The 19085-nt window shown below is 42.6% G+C and overlaps 1 protein-coding gene across 2 annotated transcripts; it reads left to right on the forward strand.

Annotated features, from left to right (window-relative positions):
- Window positions 1–317: 317 nt before the first annotated feature.
- pdcd4a (programmed cell death 4a) lies at window positions 318–17720 on the forward strand. Of its 2 annotated transcripts, XM_085409775.1 has the most exons (11): window positions 318–778; window positions 5733–6035; window positions 6659–6756; window positions 9086–9199; window positions 9532–9753; window positions 10089–10186; window positions 10277–10391; window positions 13753–13860; window positions 15417–15527; window positions 15611–15750; window positions 16531–17720. In XM_085409775.1, exons 1-11 carry the CDS (start codon window positions 742–744, stop codon window positions 16580–16582), a joined length of 1398 nt encoding a protein of 465 aa, XP_085265901.1. In that variant the 5' UTR covers window positions 318–741; the 3' UTR covers window positions 16583–17720. The 2 variants fall into 2 exon arrangements, with proteins under 2 accessions (XP_085265901.1, XP_085265902.1); XM_085409776.1 differs by lacking the exons at window positions 15417–15527; window positions 15611–15750; window positions 16531–17720 and adding an exon at window positions 13999–15403 and having other exon boundaries at window positions 13753–13906.
- The last annotated feature ends 1365 nt before the right edge of the window (window positions 17721–19085 follow it).

Consider the following 19085-nt stretch of genomic DNA (forward strand, 5'->3'; position numbering starts at 1 on the left):
TGCTGTCTTAACAAATTATTGTGGAAAGTAAAAGTCGTAGTGATTTAGTTGTCATTAAAATGTGTGAATTTTCAGAGTGACATTGCTCTCACGCTGCCTTTACGGGTTAAAAATATCGCTATCAGTATCGGTATCAGCAGTTCTGGCCCTGTATTTACTTGGTATCGGATCGATATCAAAAAACAGCACTGTTTGGGTATTTTCCGTTGGAGACGTGCAGACGTTTGCTGCTCTGTGATTGGTCGCTAGGGATTAGCACCCACCCCCTGCGCTGACCACTCCCCGTCCGCGTTTTCGACACGTGACTCCTCTCGCGTCGCTCCTGCAAAGTTAAAAACAGACTTTGTTTATCTTCCAGGCTGTTTGATGAAATGCTCTTCAACTAGTTCACCCGCTTCCTTCCCCCCACAGCGTGATTGTTTTTTTTAACTTTACACCCCAGCTGTGCACGCGGACAAGAGGACTGAACTCCTCCATCTCGCGCCTTCACTCATTTTTACTCATCTTTTTTTTACTCCTCTCTAAGCTAAGCACGAAAAAGACACTCCAGCGTCTCTCTTGCCCGTAAAACTCGCAGTAAACGAGGCTGCTGTGCAGAGGTTTGACCTGCAGGACTGTTATTTATTTATTTTTATTATTTTATTTTAGTGGGGGCCCTCTTGCAGCTAACGGCAGCTCGACGGGAGGAGGAGTGCACCGCCAGGGGTTTTTAATCGAGCATTTGAAGAGAGAGAGAGCGCCATGGCGACCGACATGGACACCGCTCCTCAGGCCGACGGTGAGTGGGTCCAACCTCGATGCGAAGCCTTGGAGAAGCAACCACACAGATAGGGCCTCCTCGCTCGATCCATTGTCCCTCCTCGCATGGGACTGTCTGCAACGCCAGCCATGCTCCCACTACCATGTGCTCCGTTTAAAAAACCAGACACGCACACACAGGGAGGCGGTGGTGGGTGCAAAAGATTAAAAATAAATCTGTGCACTGTAGCGCAGATTTGCGTTTTCGACTCGCACCAAACCCCATTTGTATTTTTACTGTTTTTTTTTTTCTTTTGTAAGCTTGCTGTTGGTCTGCTTTTACATTTAACCCTTTCGCGCTTTTGATTGGACGAGATCGTGCTTACTTCCGCTTTTGCGAGTCGTCGTTGAGACTTTTTCTTATAGTCCATCTTCGATGCCAAGGAAGCGCGCACACACAAAAACGAACAAAGAAAGGAGTTTGTGTTTAAGCTGACAGACACGATTCCTCCGTCTGTGCGTGCGCGTGGCACCATGTCACCCTGCGTGTTTTAAAAGCTGTGCAGGTGGCATTAAACCTCAATATCCTGCACCAAGTCATATGTTGAGATCCGGGTTTGCGGAAGATATCACCGTGTTTGATCATAGATAGAAACGAAACCGAGGTTGCTTGTTTGTTTTTTGCGTTCTTGGGTTATATGAGCGATGGTTTTGATGATCATTGCGCTCTATTTGTTGTTGTTGTTGTTGTTGTTGTTATTGTTGTTTTATGGTAACATGACCCACATGGTTTCGACGGTGATGTGGAAATGTACAGCCCACTCCAGAATACGAGCCAACAGCGAAACCTTACATAAGCTCTGCGTTGCAGTGCATTTAAGTGTTACATAAGAAATGCATTATTAGCGCCAAGGTTGTATGGATCACACTTACCATAATCTTCCATTGGTTTGTTTGCCTGAAAACGCCCTGCAGCTGCCTGTCCCAAGGTTGTCTGTGCAGACTGTATGTGTGTGTGTGTGTGTGTGTGTGTGTATATGTATATACATATATGTATGTATATGTGACACCCCACATGGTGCATTATTGGTATGTCATAGTAGTGAGAGCATGTGTGCACGGATGGGTATTTCTGCATTAACTTCCTTGAAGGTCAAGCCTCATTGATGAGGTTGCGACAGACACCGTCAAAGAGTCTATTGTCTGGCTTGGAAAACAAGAAGAACGGCTCCTCGTTAGGTCGTGGATCAGTCTGAGCTCACACAGCAGTGGGTGTAAAGTCGTATTAATCCGCCCAGATGATCAGACCTTTAGGCCGTTTCTGTCAGTTCTGCAACAAGGTGCTGCTGTTAGGTGTTAATTAAGGTGTAATAAGATGAGTTATTAGTGGCTGAAGTGATGGCTTTGCACTGCCAGAACATCCCATCTACTGGGTTTAAATGGGAACTTCTGCAACAGAACAAGCCTCTCCTCACTTTCAAAACTGTGTCAAGTGCAAAAGTATTTGACCCTGGAAATAGTTTTGGAGCTTCTTGCAGCTTTTATTCTTATTACACCAACACAATCGACTAATGGCAGCGCAGCGTTTGCATTTATCCTCCTCTTTATGGTCATTTGGCACGGATTTAAAAGGGCTTCTATAAAAAAACTTGGTCTAAAAATTAGACACTGCCCCTGTGAGCAGGATGTTTCCCCACAGTGTGGGAGCAGGTCTGTGATCTCTTCAGAGAGAGAGCATGTGTATATATGTGCATTAAGGGCATCGTGGCCATAAACATCACGTTGGACCTCTTTGTGGCTGCTCTTCTTTTGTTACCTCTTCACATTTGTGAAAAACATGTTTGCACACACCATCAGGCCCTTTAGTTCGTAAGCTGAGCAAACCGCCCGTGCTTGACAACACACGAGTGATTGGCTGATGATAACAAAACGAGCCATCAGCCTCTCGACTGTTTATCAGAGTAGCTCTAATCTTTTGTGAGCACTTTATCATTGTCGTTGTTGTTCTGCAACCAGCAAACGTTTCCAACATAAAAAAAAACAAGGACCGAGCACTTTCTTTTTTTTTTTTTTTTTCTGTCTTTTTTTTGTTGTTGCACGTGTGGCCTGCTTGTGAGCCCGCTGCAGTTGTATATTTAAGCACAAATCACCATCCAAGTTTAGGCTAAGTGCCTGGCACATGTTTTTAAGGAAAAATTCTGTCGGAGTTTCTTTTCATTAAACTGAAATGACAGTTAAACCTCAAAGACATCCACACCCTACCCCCTCTTTTATCATGGTGCAGATGCTTATTTGGCCCCAAAGGACATCCCACTCACATTTGCTTGAGTTAATGTAGAAAGATGTCTATATATTTACAGCTACTCTTGATTTTAACCCTCTGAAACTGAGATTAGTAGTTTGTGCCGTACATATTTACCTTTTGTGAAGCCCTTGTATGTGCAGACTACACCTGAGTGTGAGTATTTGTTAGAGGGTAGGGTGTGTCAGCTGAAGCTTTCTTTGAGAGTGAACATGTTAAATATATCCGTCATCTACACATCAATGGCTTTGACTACGTCATAAGACGTGCAGACTTTGTGCTTTGACTAAAAAGAACTTGCTGTACTTGCATACATCTAACTTTATACTTGGGCAGCACATGTACTATATTTACAGCTTTGATAAACTAGGTGCGTCCCTTTGGAGTAATGTGAAAACTCTGCTCCACTGACCTTCTCATTCATGCACGCCTCGGTCGTGCAGATACTTAAAGCTGAACTGGGCCGATCATGTTCTCTGCCAGCGACTAGCTCCCATATGTCATGCAGGGCAGAGGTCCTGCGCTGGCCTGCGTCTGCCTATATCTGTATGTGTGTTAAGTGGGTGGGAGGGGGAGGTTTCCATTGGGTGCTCTAGTAGGTGTGCAGTGTTAGTGTTAAAGGCTAGAGTGCGATTTGCTGTTGCAGTTTTACAGGACTGCGACGGTGACACTCAGGCCTGTTTTAAGAAGACAGCCATGTGGTCTTTGTAGAGTCTAAAAGTTAGCAGGCTTGGTTGGATTTGCTTACATTTTCTTATGCAACTCTTGTCTTTGCAAACTGCTTTTTTTTTTTCCTCCGTGCCTTCTCATTTTTCTGCTCCTTTCCAGTTGGTCAGTTGTGTGTTTGGCACTTTGCCATTGGGTAGTTCCTAATTTACTGCCCGGACAGGCCCTTGTGGCCTGTGCTGAGGAGGGAGGAGGAGGAACCAAAGGAGGAGGAGGTGACACGTGGTCGGTTGTTTACAGGTTTTGGAAGGCCAGGGTGTGGTGCTACTTTTACTTCAACAGGTTAAATCAGGATGGTTCCTCCTTCCTTTTCTTTGTTATTAACTTTACTGTGAACTCTGCAGATGTGTTGTTTTGTTGTAATGTCATTTAAAAAGAAAAAAGAAAAGCAGGAAACCACAAGTTACAGTTGGTTCTCCTTTTTTTTGGATACTTATCTGTTGCTGGGACGCCCTGTGTGTGTTTTCAGCTTGTCCTTATAACCTGTATGGCTATAACTCCACAAACTTCCTTTTGGAGCCATGCATTAGGGTGCTGAGTATGAATTTCACCCTCAGGCATTCCTCCTGCTGCTTTCCCTCACTCCTACAGTGCTGTCATGTGATCATTCATGGACCCAGCCATGCCATATGTAGTCAAGTCCACTCTAGCTGCGCCCCACAGACCGCGAGAACATAGAGGAGTTAAAAAAAACAAAAAAAAAAAACTGGCGTCAGCATTTCTACAGCATGTGCTCTCCTTTGCTCGCTCCCTCCTCCCTCCATGCCTGCATCACAGCTCCAGTCACACTTGTTGGTTTGTTGTTTGTTTCACCACGCTTGCAAGAAGCTAACTTTCGGTTAATTTATGTTCCCTTTTTTTTCTCCATACACCCATAGAAGCGTATTAAAATACCGACTCAATCCACCTTATGTCTTCTGAAAATGCTGGTGAGTGTCAAAAAGCTATGCATGCGAGTGAGTTTGCACTGCAGACTTCCTGAATAATGTTTTGCCTGTTATGTGACCTTTGGTTTGCTGTGCAAAACACTGCCCTGACACACACAGGTGGACAGAAAGCCAGTGTATTAGCTGAAGGGTGCACTTGATTGTTTGCAAATGCAAGAAAAATTAAGACTGGAAGTTGGCCCGTAAACCTTCGGTATGAACTATTTTGCTATAGTCGTGCAGCTGTTCTTATGCAGAAAAAGTCACAAAGCGAGACTTCTTGCACAACACCGATAGGTTAAATGTTGCCATGTCGTCTTGCCAGAGTGAGTCTTGGCTTTGTAAACATCCACGGGAAATACAGTCACCATTAACTGTTCAGGCTTGCAGCTAAACTTGGCTTTAGTAACAGAGCTGTACCTTTTTAAACTCACTTTTTAAATTGTATTTATTTTTTTGTGTTTTACTCAGACAAGAGCAGTTTTTATGAAAGTTGCTTACCTCAGAAATCAGTCCGCTGCTGTAGGTGATTTGAGTCGTCTGTGTTATTGTTCAGAAAACTAGTGCTGGATTATTTTTAGACTCGTGTGTTGTTACTAAATAGTAGTTTAATGTTTACCTTTTACTGTGGCTTCCGTTCTTGTCAGTGTGTCCTTTGTTTTTCTTTTTTTGCAGTCGTCACAAAGGGCAAAACTGGGAACACTTGAGAGTGTTGATGTTTTTTAAAGTCGCTCAAATAATATTTAAAGTTTTCCACTGTGAAAAACTATTTTTAAAGGCGACGTTGGTAGATGATCCATCTACCAATCAGAAAACTCCCTTTGAACAGGAAGAAACCTCCAGCAGAACCAGCCTCAGGGAAGGGCAGCCATCTGCAGCGACCGGTTGGGGTTAGGGGATGGAGACAGGACAAAGACGTGCTATAAAAAACTTTATATTTATTGTCTGTATACTTGTGGCCATTCTGTGTACTTTTATAAGGTTGTTTGTCACAGTGTAGACCAGTTCATTAACGAACAAATCCACTCCTCTCACTGCAGGGAGGTTTGCTCCTGGTGGCACCGTGGCGGAGGCTAACCATCCGTACAGCGACGACGACGACTCGCTAAATGAGGCCGAGGTGAACGGCAACTGGACGCCCCAGGAAAAGGCGCTCCACGAGGCTCGTCTGAAAGCTAAAGCCAAGCGTCGCCTGCGCAAATCCTCGTCTCGCAACTCCACCAGCGAGTCTTTCTCGGAGTCGGGAGAAGTGGCGGGTGGTGACCCGCACAGCCCGAAAGGCAAAGTCAACACCAATGACCGGAAATCCAGGACGGGCAAAGGCAGAGGCCTGCCAAAAAAAGGTATAATTTGCAGTCCGCTGCAATTTTCAGCCCTTTTTTCCATTAGTTTCTACTTGGATCGGCTCAACGCGACTCAAGGGGCTGTTATAGCAACACAACAGAACGTCCAGTGACATCATTTGTTTGCAACACGAACGCTACAGCAAAGGCGGACATTGAGGCGATTGCATACCTGCTCCTCACTCTGTGGCATTTTGTCAGACTCGAGGACCACAGTGTTGTTTCTGTGCAGCCAATTCCCCTCGATGCTCTGTTTCAAAAATGACATCACTTTTTCAGATCGCCTCGAATTGTTTGGAATCCCACCCGAGTACGTACTTAAAAACTACTCGGTACCAGGTGAAACCCTAAAAACCACGTTGAGTCGTGCCGAGTAGATATTGATGGAAAAGGGTTATTAGCGATGTACCTTCTTTCTGAATCTGTCCAAAACTGCATTGCTGCATCTGGTGCTTTCACCGCTCTAATTGATTTGGCACCTTTTGAATAGTGTGTAGCCGTCACCTACTCAATGCAATGCAAGCATATGGCATTATAGTAGCAGTGCAGTTACGTTTGAAGCAATGCATCCTGAGCATCATGACTTATACTGCTGACTGTTAATGCTGACTCTTCGTGTTCAGGTGGGGCAGGTGGTAAAGGAGTTTGGGGAGCTGCTGGGATGGTTTACGAAGATGAGGAGCCCGACATACACGACCCCAACTATGATGAATCTTATCAGGTGAGGCCGCTGGGGGGTTTGTCTTTTAACACTTCAGATTATCTGCAAGCAGGTTTGTTTTATATCTGTAAGTCCTTTGCTTTCAAATGCTGGCATCCAGCAGTCAGGGGGCTTTTGTTTGTGTTTTTTTCCTTCCAGCAGTCAGTGCATTGGATGGCACCCTTTATCTCTTTATGTCCACGTTCTGATTCTGAACTGCTGATGAGATGCATTGTAATCCATCTCCCATGCTACGCAGAAACACCGGAAATGTTGACAGTAGGATTTCCTGGGAAATACAAGACTGTTTTCATATCAAAAATCTTAACAAGCTTTGTTTGAAACCCGTTAAAAAAATTGGTCTGCTAGCATGTTTCTTAAATCCAGATGGCTCCGTCCCATTGCAGTCAACACTATTTGCAATCTTTAACCCCGTTATCATCCATGTGACGCCAAAGGCCGAGTTTGTTTGTCTCTTGCTGCACTTGCGACTGAATGCAGGCTGGGAACGGCGCTCCTGTCTGTAAAATGCTGATAACGTTTGGAAATGGCTCAGAAAAGCCGGTGTGATTTCAGCCTTGACTGGAGCACGAAGGTGGCGTAAAGATGTTGACTGTTAAAAGGGAACTGGGACAGAGTGGTACAGAAAAATAGACGAGACATGTGCAGACTGTGGACTTTGAATCAGACTGCACAGATCACCTGATAAAGGAGCTGCCTAGAAATGGGAACTGTAACACGCTGGAATGCCTCTTTCCTCTTCTTTGACTAATTATTTTTAGGAGGTGGTTTTTCCTTAAAATAACTCAAATAATTAAGAGGACTTGTAGAAATGTATATGTTAGCCTGCACTGAGATTATCATTTGTGCTCCAGGTTGTTCAAAACCTCAGCTGAACGTTAGTTTACTCATATCCTTGGAATTCGTAAATACAAGTGTTGGGACAGAAGTTTAGGTTAAAGCTCACCGGTAGCCCGTTTTCAGTCAGTGTTATGTTTACACATCTTCTGTGGAGTTTTTGGTATGCCCAAAAAGGAAAAGTTTTCAATAGATGAACTGAAAGGTCAAAATGGTTGTGAGACTTTCAAAGGTAACAACTTCTGGTTTCTTTGGGGAGAAACACAAACTCAGTATGAGTCTTGCACAGCTCTCTGGGGATCTGGTGGATGTTCAGAGCTTTAATAACGGAAAGAAAAGCACCTCAAGAATGAATATGGATGCTCTCGTGAAAATTCCAGTGAAAAATATCTTATATATCACGCAGTTATACGAAATTAGCTCATACAGTACAGTGCAAAAGCCTCGAGTCACCCCTCGTTTCTTTGTATTTTAAAAGAATTTTCTTTAAGCTACTTAACACTGAACTACGACTCATTCAAGCATAAAAAGGCCGCCTAATTCGAGGATGAACCAGTGTTGTCTACACATAACAGACAAAAAACAATTCCAGCATTTTGTTGCTACAAGTCCACACAGTGTGTTCCCATTTCTTGAGTTCAATCTATAAGAACACTAAAGTTAACAGGTTGACTGTCATAAAAAATTATTTTTGGACCAATAAGGTCATTTCCTAAGAGCTATTAGGCTTAAAACTTAAAATATCTACAGCAGATGAAAGTATCTGAAAGCCTGACACCTATGACATCAGAAATGGTCTCATTGGAAGGGTAACTCTCAAGACGCCATTCTGAAGAAGACTGAGGAATATGACATTACACAAGAAATGGGCTGAAAATCAGTTTTAAAATCAGTTTTAACAGGTCTTATGGAGTGATGAATCCAAACTTAAAACTTTTAGTTCAAATCAATGCCACTATGTACAGAGGAGGTCAGGAGAGAGGCACAACAGTGAGTGTATAAAGCCATCAGTAAAACATGGCACATTCAGTAACATCTGGAAAGCATCCAGGAGAACAGGGTTAAAAAAAAAAAAAGAGGCAGCCGGCATCCAAAGAAGAGCTTTGAATGTCCTTCCAGGATCTTGGGAACTGTTCCTGAAGACTACTTAAAGAAATTACAGTGAAGCCTGTCTCAGAAGAATAAAGGTGTCCGTTTGAGTCTTAAGCTCATTAGAATTATACAAACTCTGTTATTGACTGTTTTACCCTGTACAGAATGTTTGCATGTTTCAAACCACTGCACCTATTTTCCTAGCAAAGTATAAAGAAATGAGGGGTGGCTCAAGACTTTTGCACAGTACTGTAAGTTGAACTGTGTATTTTAGAATTGTTGAAAATACTTCATATAATCCTGAAACAAAGCTGATGAGAAATTCAACAATGAACGTGCATCCGCTCTGCTGTGCGTGCTTGTTTCTGACTGACGCCGCGTGTGTGTATTTTTTACACAGGGGGACACGGTCTACGAGACGGTCGTGCCCGAGATAGACGAGAAGGAACTTGAGAAAATGGTGAACCCGATTGTACAGGAGTACTTTGAGCACGGGGACACAAAAGAGGTTCAGGTAAGTAATTATAATAAAGCTTTTGAAGTCTGTGCATGCTGACCAAGAGTGAGCAGGTTTAAAGAACAAAGCTGGATGACTGAAGTAATGTGGAGCTTTTAACAACAGGTGTATTGGGCTGTGCTCACCCTATGCACGGGTGCCAAGCACACGAAGGCACTCCCTCTCTCAGTGGCCTGCACTCGCACTGTGCTTTGATTGTCTGGGCCTGATTAGGCTTCGGTTTGTGTCTCTCGCTTCTGAAAAGCATAATGTGTTTGTGTTTTGGGGTCATTTTTAAAAATGCTTAAACTGTAAAAACTAAATGCAGTTCTCCCTCCAAACCCTATCAGATGCTGTTGAAGGAGCTCAATTTGGGCCAGCACAAGTACGAGTTCTCCTCTCTGGCTGTGTCCCTGTCCCTCGAAGGCAAGGCGAGCCACAGAGAACTGACCTCCCGCCTGCTGTCTGATCTGTCGGGGAAGATGCTGTCGCAAAGTGAGATGGGGCGAGCTTTCGACAAGATGCTTAAAGAGCTCCCGGACCTCATCCTGGACACACCGGATGCCCCGCAGGTAGAGCTGATGCATGATGGGAAGAAACACTCACAGATATGCTACCAAATATAACTGTGTGCTTCAGAGGGTGGAGAGGGTTCAACCGTGGTTAAGTGTAAACCCCTTTTTATCCCAAAGGTGCACACAAATCCTCTTCAAATATTACACATGCTCTTTGTATCTTTCTTCTATTACGAGGCAGCAAAATGTTGCATACTAGATCGCCACCTTCAGCAGTGCAGAGGCCTAATACATTTAAGAGCTAAAACTAAATAATAAAACAAATGTTAGTCGGGTATGTTTGTTATGTGGCTTCACTTGGTTCGCTTAATCTTTCCTCCTGTTCCTTGCAGATGTTAGGCCAGTTTATAGCCAGAGCCATCGCAGACCACGTCCTCCCCATGTCATTCCTGGACTGCTACAAGGGCAAAGTGGACTGTGAGCATGCCAGGTGAAAGCTGCAGTTCAACGCGTTGTAAGAAAGGCTGTATTGTGCCCCTGCCACCCTTCCCCTCCACCTAACTGTGATCCTTTTCTTTAGAGTGGCTTTAGACCGCGCTGCTGTGCTGCTGTCCATGAAGAGGGAGATGGTTCGCCTGGACAACGTGTGGGGTGTCGGTGGAGGTCTGAGACCTGTCAAACATCTCATCAAAGAGGTAAGCCTCACCCCGTTCAGAAACTGATAAGTCACTCGCTTGTGATATCATAGTGAATCCCTCACATCGGAGTTCCAAGTGTGTATTACATTATGTAATGTAAACAGGGCGAAAACGGTGCATGCTGGGTAGAGCGCCACAGTCTAGCTGCTGTGTCAGCAAAGATTTTTTTTCCCCCCTGAGAAGTGAGAATTTAAAAAAGAAAAAAAAAGGCATGGGAGGGGCAGACATAAACAAACACACTCTCACAGTAGAGTCTCTTTCTGCCAAATCAATACAATAAACAGTGTGTGAGAATATAAACAGGATTTAATTTAAATCACCTTATAAGCGTCAACATATGCATAGATTTAAAAAACCCAGAGTGTCCTGCAATAACATGATAAATAAATGATTAAAATTAAGACAGTCTCAATCGATTCCTCTCCTTGTGTCTTGATCCCTCCCTCTAAAGGTGTGAGGAGGCGAGGGAAAGACACAAGGAGACAGGATTTGACACAACAAGCCTTCTCTCTCCTCTGCTCGTGTGATGCACATTATGAACTGAGACACGCTTTAACGTGGCGTACTGAAATTGGTTTCTAGGTCGCAGGCCGGAGGATGGAGGACAGAGGATTAGTGCAGAGTGTACCGTGCAACTTCATGTACACTTAAGTCCATATGTTTCCCTCCTTTTAAATTATGGGGTTTAAAAAAAGGACCTTGTTAATTGCTTAAAAATGGGGTATTGTTGTCACCCTGCCAGGTGGGCAGGGGCAATGGACACGTACGTTTGTAAATGCAACAACGTGAGAGCGATGCGATGTAGGAGTTTTAAAATGATACCGTAGGTTCATCTACTTAAAATCTTGGGACAAGTTTGGATCTTAGTGACCTTGACCTAAGGATCAGGGGTCAGAGGTAAAGTTTTATGAAAATCTACTGAATTTGATACATAGGATTTTGAAATTGATACCATAGCTGTGTCTGTGATCACCAGTATTTTTATGCACAATGACCTGCTTTTTTCCAGAAGCTCCAAATTAATTTAGCTGACTGATGAGCAATTTCATGGCCAGGTGAGGCCTATTCTCTTATTTAATGGCAGCTGATCCATCTGGAGATCATCACATCAGAAGTTAATTGAAAATGTTACATTTCTGTTTTATAGCTTGGCACTTTAATTTTAAATATGAGGCTCGAGGAGATCTCACTGCGGTAGAGGCAGTGTATCATTAGGCTGAAAAACTAAAATAAAACCAGTTGGAGAGAACAAAAACTTTAGGAGTGACCAGATCAACAATCTGCTGCATTCTCAACAACACCAAAAGAAGGCAACTAAAGTGGAGGTTAATTGTTTCCATGGTTTCCGTGAGTTTCACTCAAGAACAAGAAGGGCAAATTAACACTTTGGGGGGGAATGATTTGGACTGATGATGATAAAGTGCGCTTAGAGAAGAGAAACGACTCATAATCCAAAACATACATGATGATCATCGTGGAGGCAGCATTACGGCACAGGTGCGTATGCAGCCGGCCCACTAGGGTTTATTGATGATGTGGCTGCTGATAGAAGTAGCAGGATGGACTGAAGTGGACGGGGCTATGCTCTCTGTTCAGATTCAGCCAAATTCTGCAAAACCGATTGGACGACGTTTCACAGCGCAAGTAGATAATAAGCCAAAGCCCTGCAAAAGCAACTCTAGATTTTATGGAGGCAAAGAAATGATATACTCAGGCGCCAAGTCAGTCACCTGATCTCAACCCAGTAGAGCGTGATTTTTAGTTGGTAAAGACAAAACTGAAGGCAGAAAAACCCACAAACACGCAGCGACTGAAGGCAGAGCATCTCAAGGGAGGAGACGCAGCATTTGGCTTCCAGACTTTAGGCAGTCAAATGCAGTGCAAAGGATTTTTCATCCAAATATGAAAACAGTCTTTATGTTTAAAATTGTTAGTTTGTCCAATTATGTTTAAGCCTCTGAAAATGGAGGGCTGTGTATAAAAATGGCTGTAATTGTTAGACAGTTAACACAAAACTCTTGTTAAACCCCTTGAATTAAAGTTGAAAGTCTGCACTTCAATCACAATTTACTTTTTTAAACTTATTTTTTATTGAAAATGGCTTAATAAGTAATCATAATAAGTAATCATCTGCGTGTGCTTGTGCTGATGGGCTCTGCTACTCGGTCTTTTGTTTCTCTGGTTTGTTTTTGTTTACAATCACTCTTCAGTAATCTGGGATTTTGTTGCCGTGTGAATGTGGGTGTGGACAATGTGGGAGTTCCACTTGAGGAAAACAAACCCAAACTGTAAGTTGTGCAACATTTAAAAGAGTGCGAGTGAGAGCGGTGTGTCAGCCTCGGTAGTTTTCAGACCCGTCGCTGAATTGGATCCAAAGTTGACTCAGAAGTGTTGGTCATGCTCAGTGTTTTGAGCATCTTGGATCAATCACGCGCTCTAATCGAATGACTAATCGTTCCATAAATAGGTTGAAGTAAAACCATGCTTCCTGATGTACGTGCAGATCTGCAGTGAGAGTGACATAACCAAACCTGCTATAAAAACAGAGCGGAGACTGAAAATTCAAGCAGAAGTGCAAACAAAGAAATGTTTTTCTTTCTGTCGGGAACGTTAAACATTTCATGATAGATTTTATTTCCCAGATGAAGGTTGGGTTATTCCTGGAGTAATGGCTAGATGAAAATATTTCATAGGCTTTAAATGTTGTCTGGTTAGTTGCAGATTCTGTAATTTGGCAGTAAAAAAAGAAGAAAAAAAGAAAAGGAGCAATTTGATAGCAAGCCTTCCTTGTGCAGCTCGTTCTCTCCTCTCTTCTGATCTCCTCCCACCATCATGTGCCTTGATGTGCTTCACATGTATGATTTCTGGCTCTACGTTGGATTTGAACGTTTCTTTTTGTTGTTCTTTACACTCCCTTAAATTGCTCACCTGAGCTGGTCTAAAACAATCTGTGATTGGCCAGAGTCTCCCATCATGAGTGGGTGTCTTTTAAATGAAGGTACAGGGCTCTAGTTAGCCTTTTTCCTGCTTGTGGATTTTCTGTGCATTGATGCCAGGAGACATGTTTTCATACTGGAGCTCCTAACAGAAAAAGATTTACTTACATTTCTGTATACTCTCACCGTGTTTATTGTACATAAACATGGTGAGAGTAAGCACTGGGATAATTCAGTGTAGAACACTGTATGCATGGCTCTTTACTCTTTTATACCTACTCTGAATTAAACGTGGGTTAGTTAGTCTTGATGAGTGTTTGACCTGCAGCTCAACTGATGCGGCAGCAATGCATCAGTTCAGTCTTCTGCTGTGTTTGATAACGTTGCCACACACTGCTAACGTGGCTGTTTGTTTGTTTCAGATGAATCTTCTGCTCAAAGAGTATCTGATATCAGGAGACGTGTCGGAGGCGGAGCACTGTCTCCGGGACCTGGAAGTGCCTCATTTCCACCATGAGCTGGTCTACGAGGTATCCACAGCTTTTTATTTGTTCAAGTCAAGTGAGGTCAAACAAAGTAGGTGGTTTATTTTTTTTCTACTTGTTCTTCACACATAACAGAATAGGAATTAAAATCTGTAAACTGAGCCTTTTTTTTTTTTTTTAAAGTGTTTTCTGTCTCTGGTGTCGAGTCAAGTAAACTGAAGAGCAACACTGGGAAGAAAAAAAGAAACTGATCGGTGACAGTCATTTCTGCTTTCTGCCAAGGACACTGTGTGTTTGGCAGTGATTGTCTCTTATTTGCAGTACATGTATTCGCTAAGCTCACTTCAAATCAGTCAAACCAAAATGTGTCCTTGTGTAAGTATAAACAGATTACTGGTTACCAAATTTCAAACGTGCACACAGTTGACAAGCTCAATTTTGGATGGCAAGTTTTTCTGTTCCATATTAGACCGAGTGCAAACAGATGCACGCTTAGTGCACGTATGGCAGCGGTGATAATTCTGCTTCCTTGTGTGACCTTGTGGGTTCCTGCTAAGATTTGCACAATGTTATGCAGCTAATTGCAGTAGAGCCAGTTTTACTTTTCGGGCATGCAGACTTCAAAAACGGATTTTTTCACACAGTCCAAGGTCTGCAAAGGGCACAACTGAGGAGAGCACAGTCGTGGCAGTTTCACCCCCCCTTGTCCTGTCTCATGTTAGTCTTAACAGTTGCCTCGGCTGTAGGCTGTAGGCTGAAACACTTTACAATGCTGTAAAATGTTCAGCTCAGAGAATGTTGATGATTACTGGCCTCGATTCTCTTACTTCGATTCATTGATCGGATGATGATACTTGGTGCGTGTTTCTCAGTATTGTGCGTCTATTTCACTTCAGTTTTATTTATATGCTGTCAAATCACAACAGCAGTTTCCTAAAAGTGCTTTATATTGTTAAAAAAAGACTCTTCAACAATACAGAGAAACCCCAACAAGCAGATGAACCTGTATAAGCACGCATGTGGTGAAAGTGGGAGGAAAAAAACTCCCTTTTAAAAGGAAGCAACTTCTGGCAAGACCAGTTGGGGGTGAAGCAGGGAGACGGGTCCAAAGACACACTGTGGAAGAGAACCAGAGATTAATAATAATAAATTATGATTAAAGACAGAGTAGTGTATAAACACAGAGAGAATGAAAAGGAGAGTGGAAAAAGAAACGCCAAGTGCATCATGGGAAGCCTTCAGCAGCTTAGATCTGTTGAAGCATAACTAAGGGAGGATTCGGGGTCACCTGCTACAGCCCTAGCTGTATTCTTTATACTCTTTATCAAAAAGAAAAGATTTAAGCTTAATCTTAAAAGTAAACAGGGTGTCTGTTTCCCATTTCCAAACTGGGAGCCTGTTCCTGAAAGCTGAAGGCTCTTTCTCCCGTTCTACTATTAAATATCCTGGGAGCCACAAGCAAGGTAGCAGTCTGAGAGTGAAGTGCTGTATTGAAGTGATACGGTACTGTGAGGTCTTCAAGATAAGATGGGATCTGATTATTCGAGACCTTGTATGTGAGGAGAAAGATTTTAAATTCAGTTTCTGAATTCATTTTCCAGGCTGTAGTGATGGTGCTGGAGTCTAAAGGTGACACTGCCACTAGTGTGATGATGAAGCTCCTGCAGTCCTTCTGGAAAACGGGCCTCATCACTGTTGATCAGATGAACAGGGTTAGTCTCCTTTTATTTTCTACCATTTTATGCACTGTATCACTTTCGTATTACTACTTATACATTTTTTTTTTCTCCTGCAGGGTTTCCAGCGCGTCTATGATGAGCTGCCTGAAATCAGCCTAGATGTGCCACATGCCCACTCTATCATGGAGACTTTTGTGGACCTGTGCTATCAGGAGTCTGTCATCACCAAACAGCTGAGGGATGCCTGTCCTTCCAGGTGAATCGGGGTTTATTGTCTAATGATTTCAGGTCCGTTCCACTGAGAGTTTCAGAAAGAATCTGGAAAATAATACATCTTGTCCCTGTTGACAATAAAGGCGTGAAGTGAAGGTGTAATTCCACATTTATCCATGCCAAAACAAAACAATCAAACATAAGTCCCTTTAAATGAGCTGGTACTTATATAGTGCTTTTCTACTCTTATTTAAGCACTCAAATTGCTCTCTCACTTCAAGCCTCATTTACACCAGCGCCCTTTTCTACTTCTAAGTGCTTTTAACTCGTAGAGTGACGTCACTCACAGTTCCAACAGCAGACTCGTGTGCTCATGCAACGTCTTCCACGTGTTAAGGATGGACTAGAACATACCTTTAAACCCGTCAAACAGCACTGGCTGTCAGTTGGAGGACAAACTACAGCTTCCAAAGAACACGTATCGCACATTTTCATGCTCTGATGTTACAGGTTGTCCACACTGGATGGGATGACCTCCTTTTCATTTTCTAAACACGGCTATTATTGCTTAAATACACATCTGTCAGTATTTTCTGGCTCCAGCTCAAGATGCAAATCTTTAAAAACGAGCCACACATACACTGTTACATTTTCAGTAAAGGCCCGGTGATTTCTTGATTGCACTGCGCTTTTTGGACAGCAGACGATTTGCTGTTGTTTTGTTCTCAGTGAGAAAATGTGAAACGTGCCATGTCTTTATCTGTGAGTCTGTGAGCTGCCTACCAACACTAAAACATTTCTCTGTCTTGACTTTCTCCACTAGAGGGCGGAAGCGTTTTGTCAGCGAAGGAGATGGAGGGATGATCAAGACCTAATCTACAGGAGGAAGAGGGGGCATCAGCAGCAGCAGGAAGAGGAGGGGGTGTCTACTGGTTCTTACACCCTGTTTCTGCTCCAGCATGTTTCCCTGAAACCGGACATGCCTGCGGTCTAATGTTTCCTTGTTCCTCTCCTGGTAATGTTTATAATGTCATCAGTTAAAACCAGCGTTTGTTGACGTTTGGTGGAAGTAAACCGAAAAGAGCGGCCTGGGTTCAGATCCCATCATCTTGTTCGTCACTGCTTTCTTTTTTTTTTTCTTTTGACCTTTTTGTGATGAATATTCTCTGAGGGTTCATGTGACACTTTTGCCTCAGTCTTTGTACCTGTTTGTCAAGAATAACACAAGTCAGAGCTGCAGAGCTACAGGGGGACAGGCTGGGTTACGTGGGAGATTAATTGCTTTTGTCTCTTGCTTAATTTCACCTGTTACCGTGTCTTTATTTTTTATTTTCTTTTCATTCACATAATGTGCTATAAATGGAAACGCGCACTCAGAGGGACAGAGCATACCGTATCCAGCGAGCACTTAGTAATTTAGCTGAGCAGAAAGGATCTAAAACTCTTCAGCTTCTGTCCTTATTTCGAGGATGCCATGTTTCGTACCTCTTGTTTAAGTTGTTCATTAATGTTTTATGAACAGTGATGACTTTTTTTTTTTTTCCTCCTCCTTGAATTTTGGGCTTTGAAGCCAAATGTTTACTTTCGTAAAGCACCAGTGAAAGCAAAAGGTGTTTTGGGCACTATTTGGGTGTTTATCTGAAACTTGCATCAGGGCAAATACACTTCAGAAGCCATTTCTGAAAATGAAGATAAATTGGGGTTAATGTGATTTCAAAATAAATAAATGAGCAATATTTTGAGCACTCTGCTTGCAGTTAACTCGTGTATTTACAGCCACGTGGTCAGCAGTTGATTCTGGACAGGGTAGCCTTCGGTGTGCAGAGACGCTCTAGACGGCGGCGTCTGGTAATTGTCTTTAATGGATTAAGTTTAATGCATGTGTAAAGACAACCCCAGCTTTTCTTGGAAAACGGTCATTGAGACTTTTTCTGCCCCTGTCTTACAGTTTTACATGTTGACCAAAGTTATAATAAATATATTTCATTCATTAAAAAAAAGTAACAAATTGAAGTTTCTGTATTTTGTCATTCATGCGAGCAGCGCAGGTGGATAAGTAAGGTTGGAAAACCAGAAATATACAGTCACGTGAAAAGGAAATGACAATCTTTTACTTAAATTACTTAAAGCTCAGATGAACAATACACAACATAATGCATCTTCTAATTATTTTACAAAAACTAGTACATCCTTAATTGTGTTTATTTTTGTGGAATAAACTGATAATCAGCAATTGTGATCTGGTACATTCAGGTGAGTTTACAGGATTAAAAACATCAAAGATCACCGAAAAGCACCTGTTGCTGCCATCAGTCTGGGAAGATTTATAATGCCATTTCCAAACAATTTGAATTCATAATTCTTAAGTCTGGGGAAAAATAATTCACCAGTGGAAAACATTTAAGACAGTTACTGAGAGTAGACATTCCAGGAAATTCGCCACCAGGTCACACAAGTCTCTTTCTTAAAAAGAACATGGCAGCACCGGATAGATTTGCAAACTTTATCTGAAGAAACCACAGGACTTCTGGAACAATGTCCTTTGCACAGAGGAGATCAAAGTGGAGATGTCCTGCCATGAAGCACAGCACCACATTTGGTGAAAACCTAACACGGCAACTTGGTAGAAAAATCTCATGCCAACTGTCAAGCACGTTGGTGGGAGAGTCATGATTTGTGCTTGTTTTGCAGCCACGGGGCCGTGGTACCTTTCAGTCACTGTTTCAGTGTGTGAATGGGTGGATGACTGGTTGTGTAAAGCGCTTTGGGGTCCTTAGGGACTAGTAAAGCGCTATACAAATACAGGGCATTTACCATTTCAGTCACTGAGTTGATCATGAACTCCTCTGTATACCAAAATATTCTGTCCCAAAACTACAGCTTGGTTCAAATTAACTTCATGGAACAGGACAATAATGTCAAACACGGCAGCAAATCTACAACCAGCCAAGAATCCAGTCAGAGTCCAGACCTCAACCTGACTGAAAAATACTATGACAAGACCTTTCTGTGCATAAAGAAATGCCTGCAAACCTTAACGAAGTAAAGCAGAGTAAGAAAAATCCTCCAAAAATGATTTGCTGCTAAAGTTAAGCTGAAAACAATTCAAGTTACTGCTGCTACAAGGTTGTTCTACAAGCTACTGAATCACGGGGTCCACTCATTTAACACACACTGATTTAATCAGCGTTTATTAAAATCTTTTATTAAAACCTGTAACCAAGACTCTGGCCCTTTAAGGACATATGTGGCTCTGGTTTAACCTAGCATAGCTTTACTATTCCTACAGTATAAATAAACCGGTTGAGATAAATGTGCGTTAAATTAATTCGCGGTATATAAAATATACCATATACAGTTCACGGTTAAAATCCTACT

This window comes from Rhamphochromis longiceps, linkage group LG6 (genome assembly GCF_057381845.1).
Source record: "Rhamphochromis longiceps isolate RC_006_pf linkage group LG6, R_longiceps_female_GT1.1, whole genome shotgun sequence".
Classification (NCBI taxonomy): Eukaryota; Metazoa; Chordata; class Actinopteri; order Cichliformes; family Cichlidae; genus Rhamphochromis; species Rhamphochromis longiceps.

What these genes read in the sequence shown, in the direction of transcription:
- pdcd4a (XM_085409775.1), top strand. Translation starts at nt 742, where the DNA reads ATGGCGACCGACATGGACACCGCTCCTCAGGCCGACG. An exon ending in GGGACACAAAAGAGGTTCAG is followed by an intron (nt 9,200 to 9,531) that starts GTAAGTAATTAT and finishes AAACCCTATCAG; the next exon opens with ATGCTGTTGAAGGAGCTCAA. An exon ending in TCAAACATCTCATCAAAGAG is followed by an intron (nt 10,392 to 13,752) that starts GTAAGCCTCACC and finishes TGTTTGTTTCAG; the next exon opens with ATGAATCTTCTGCTCAAAGA.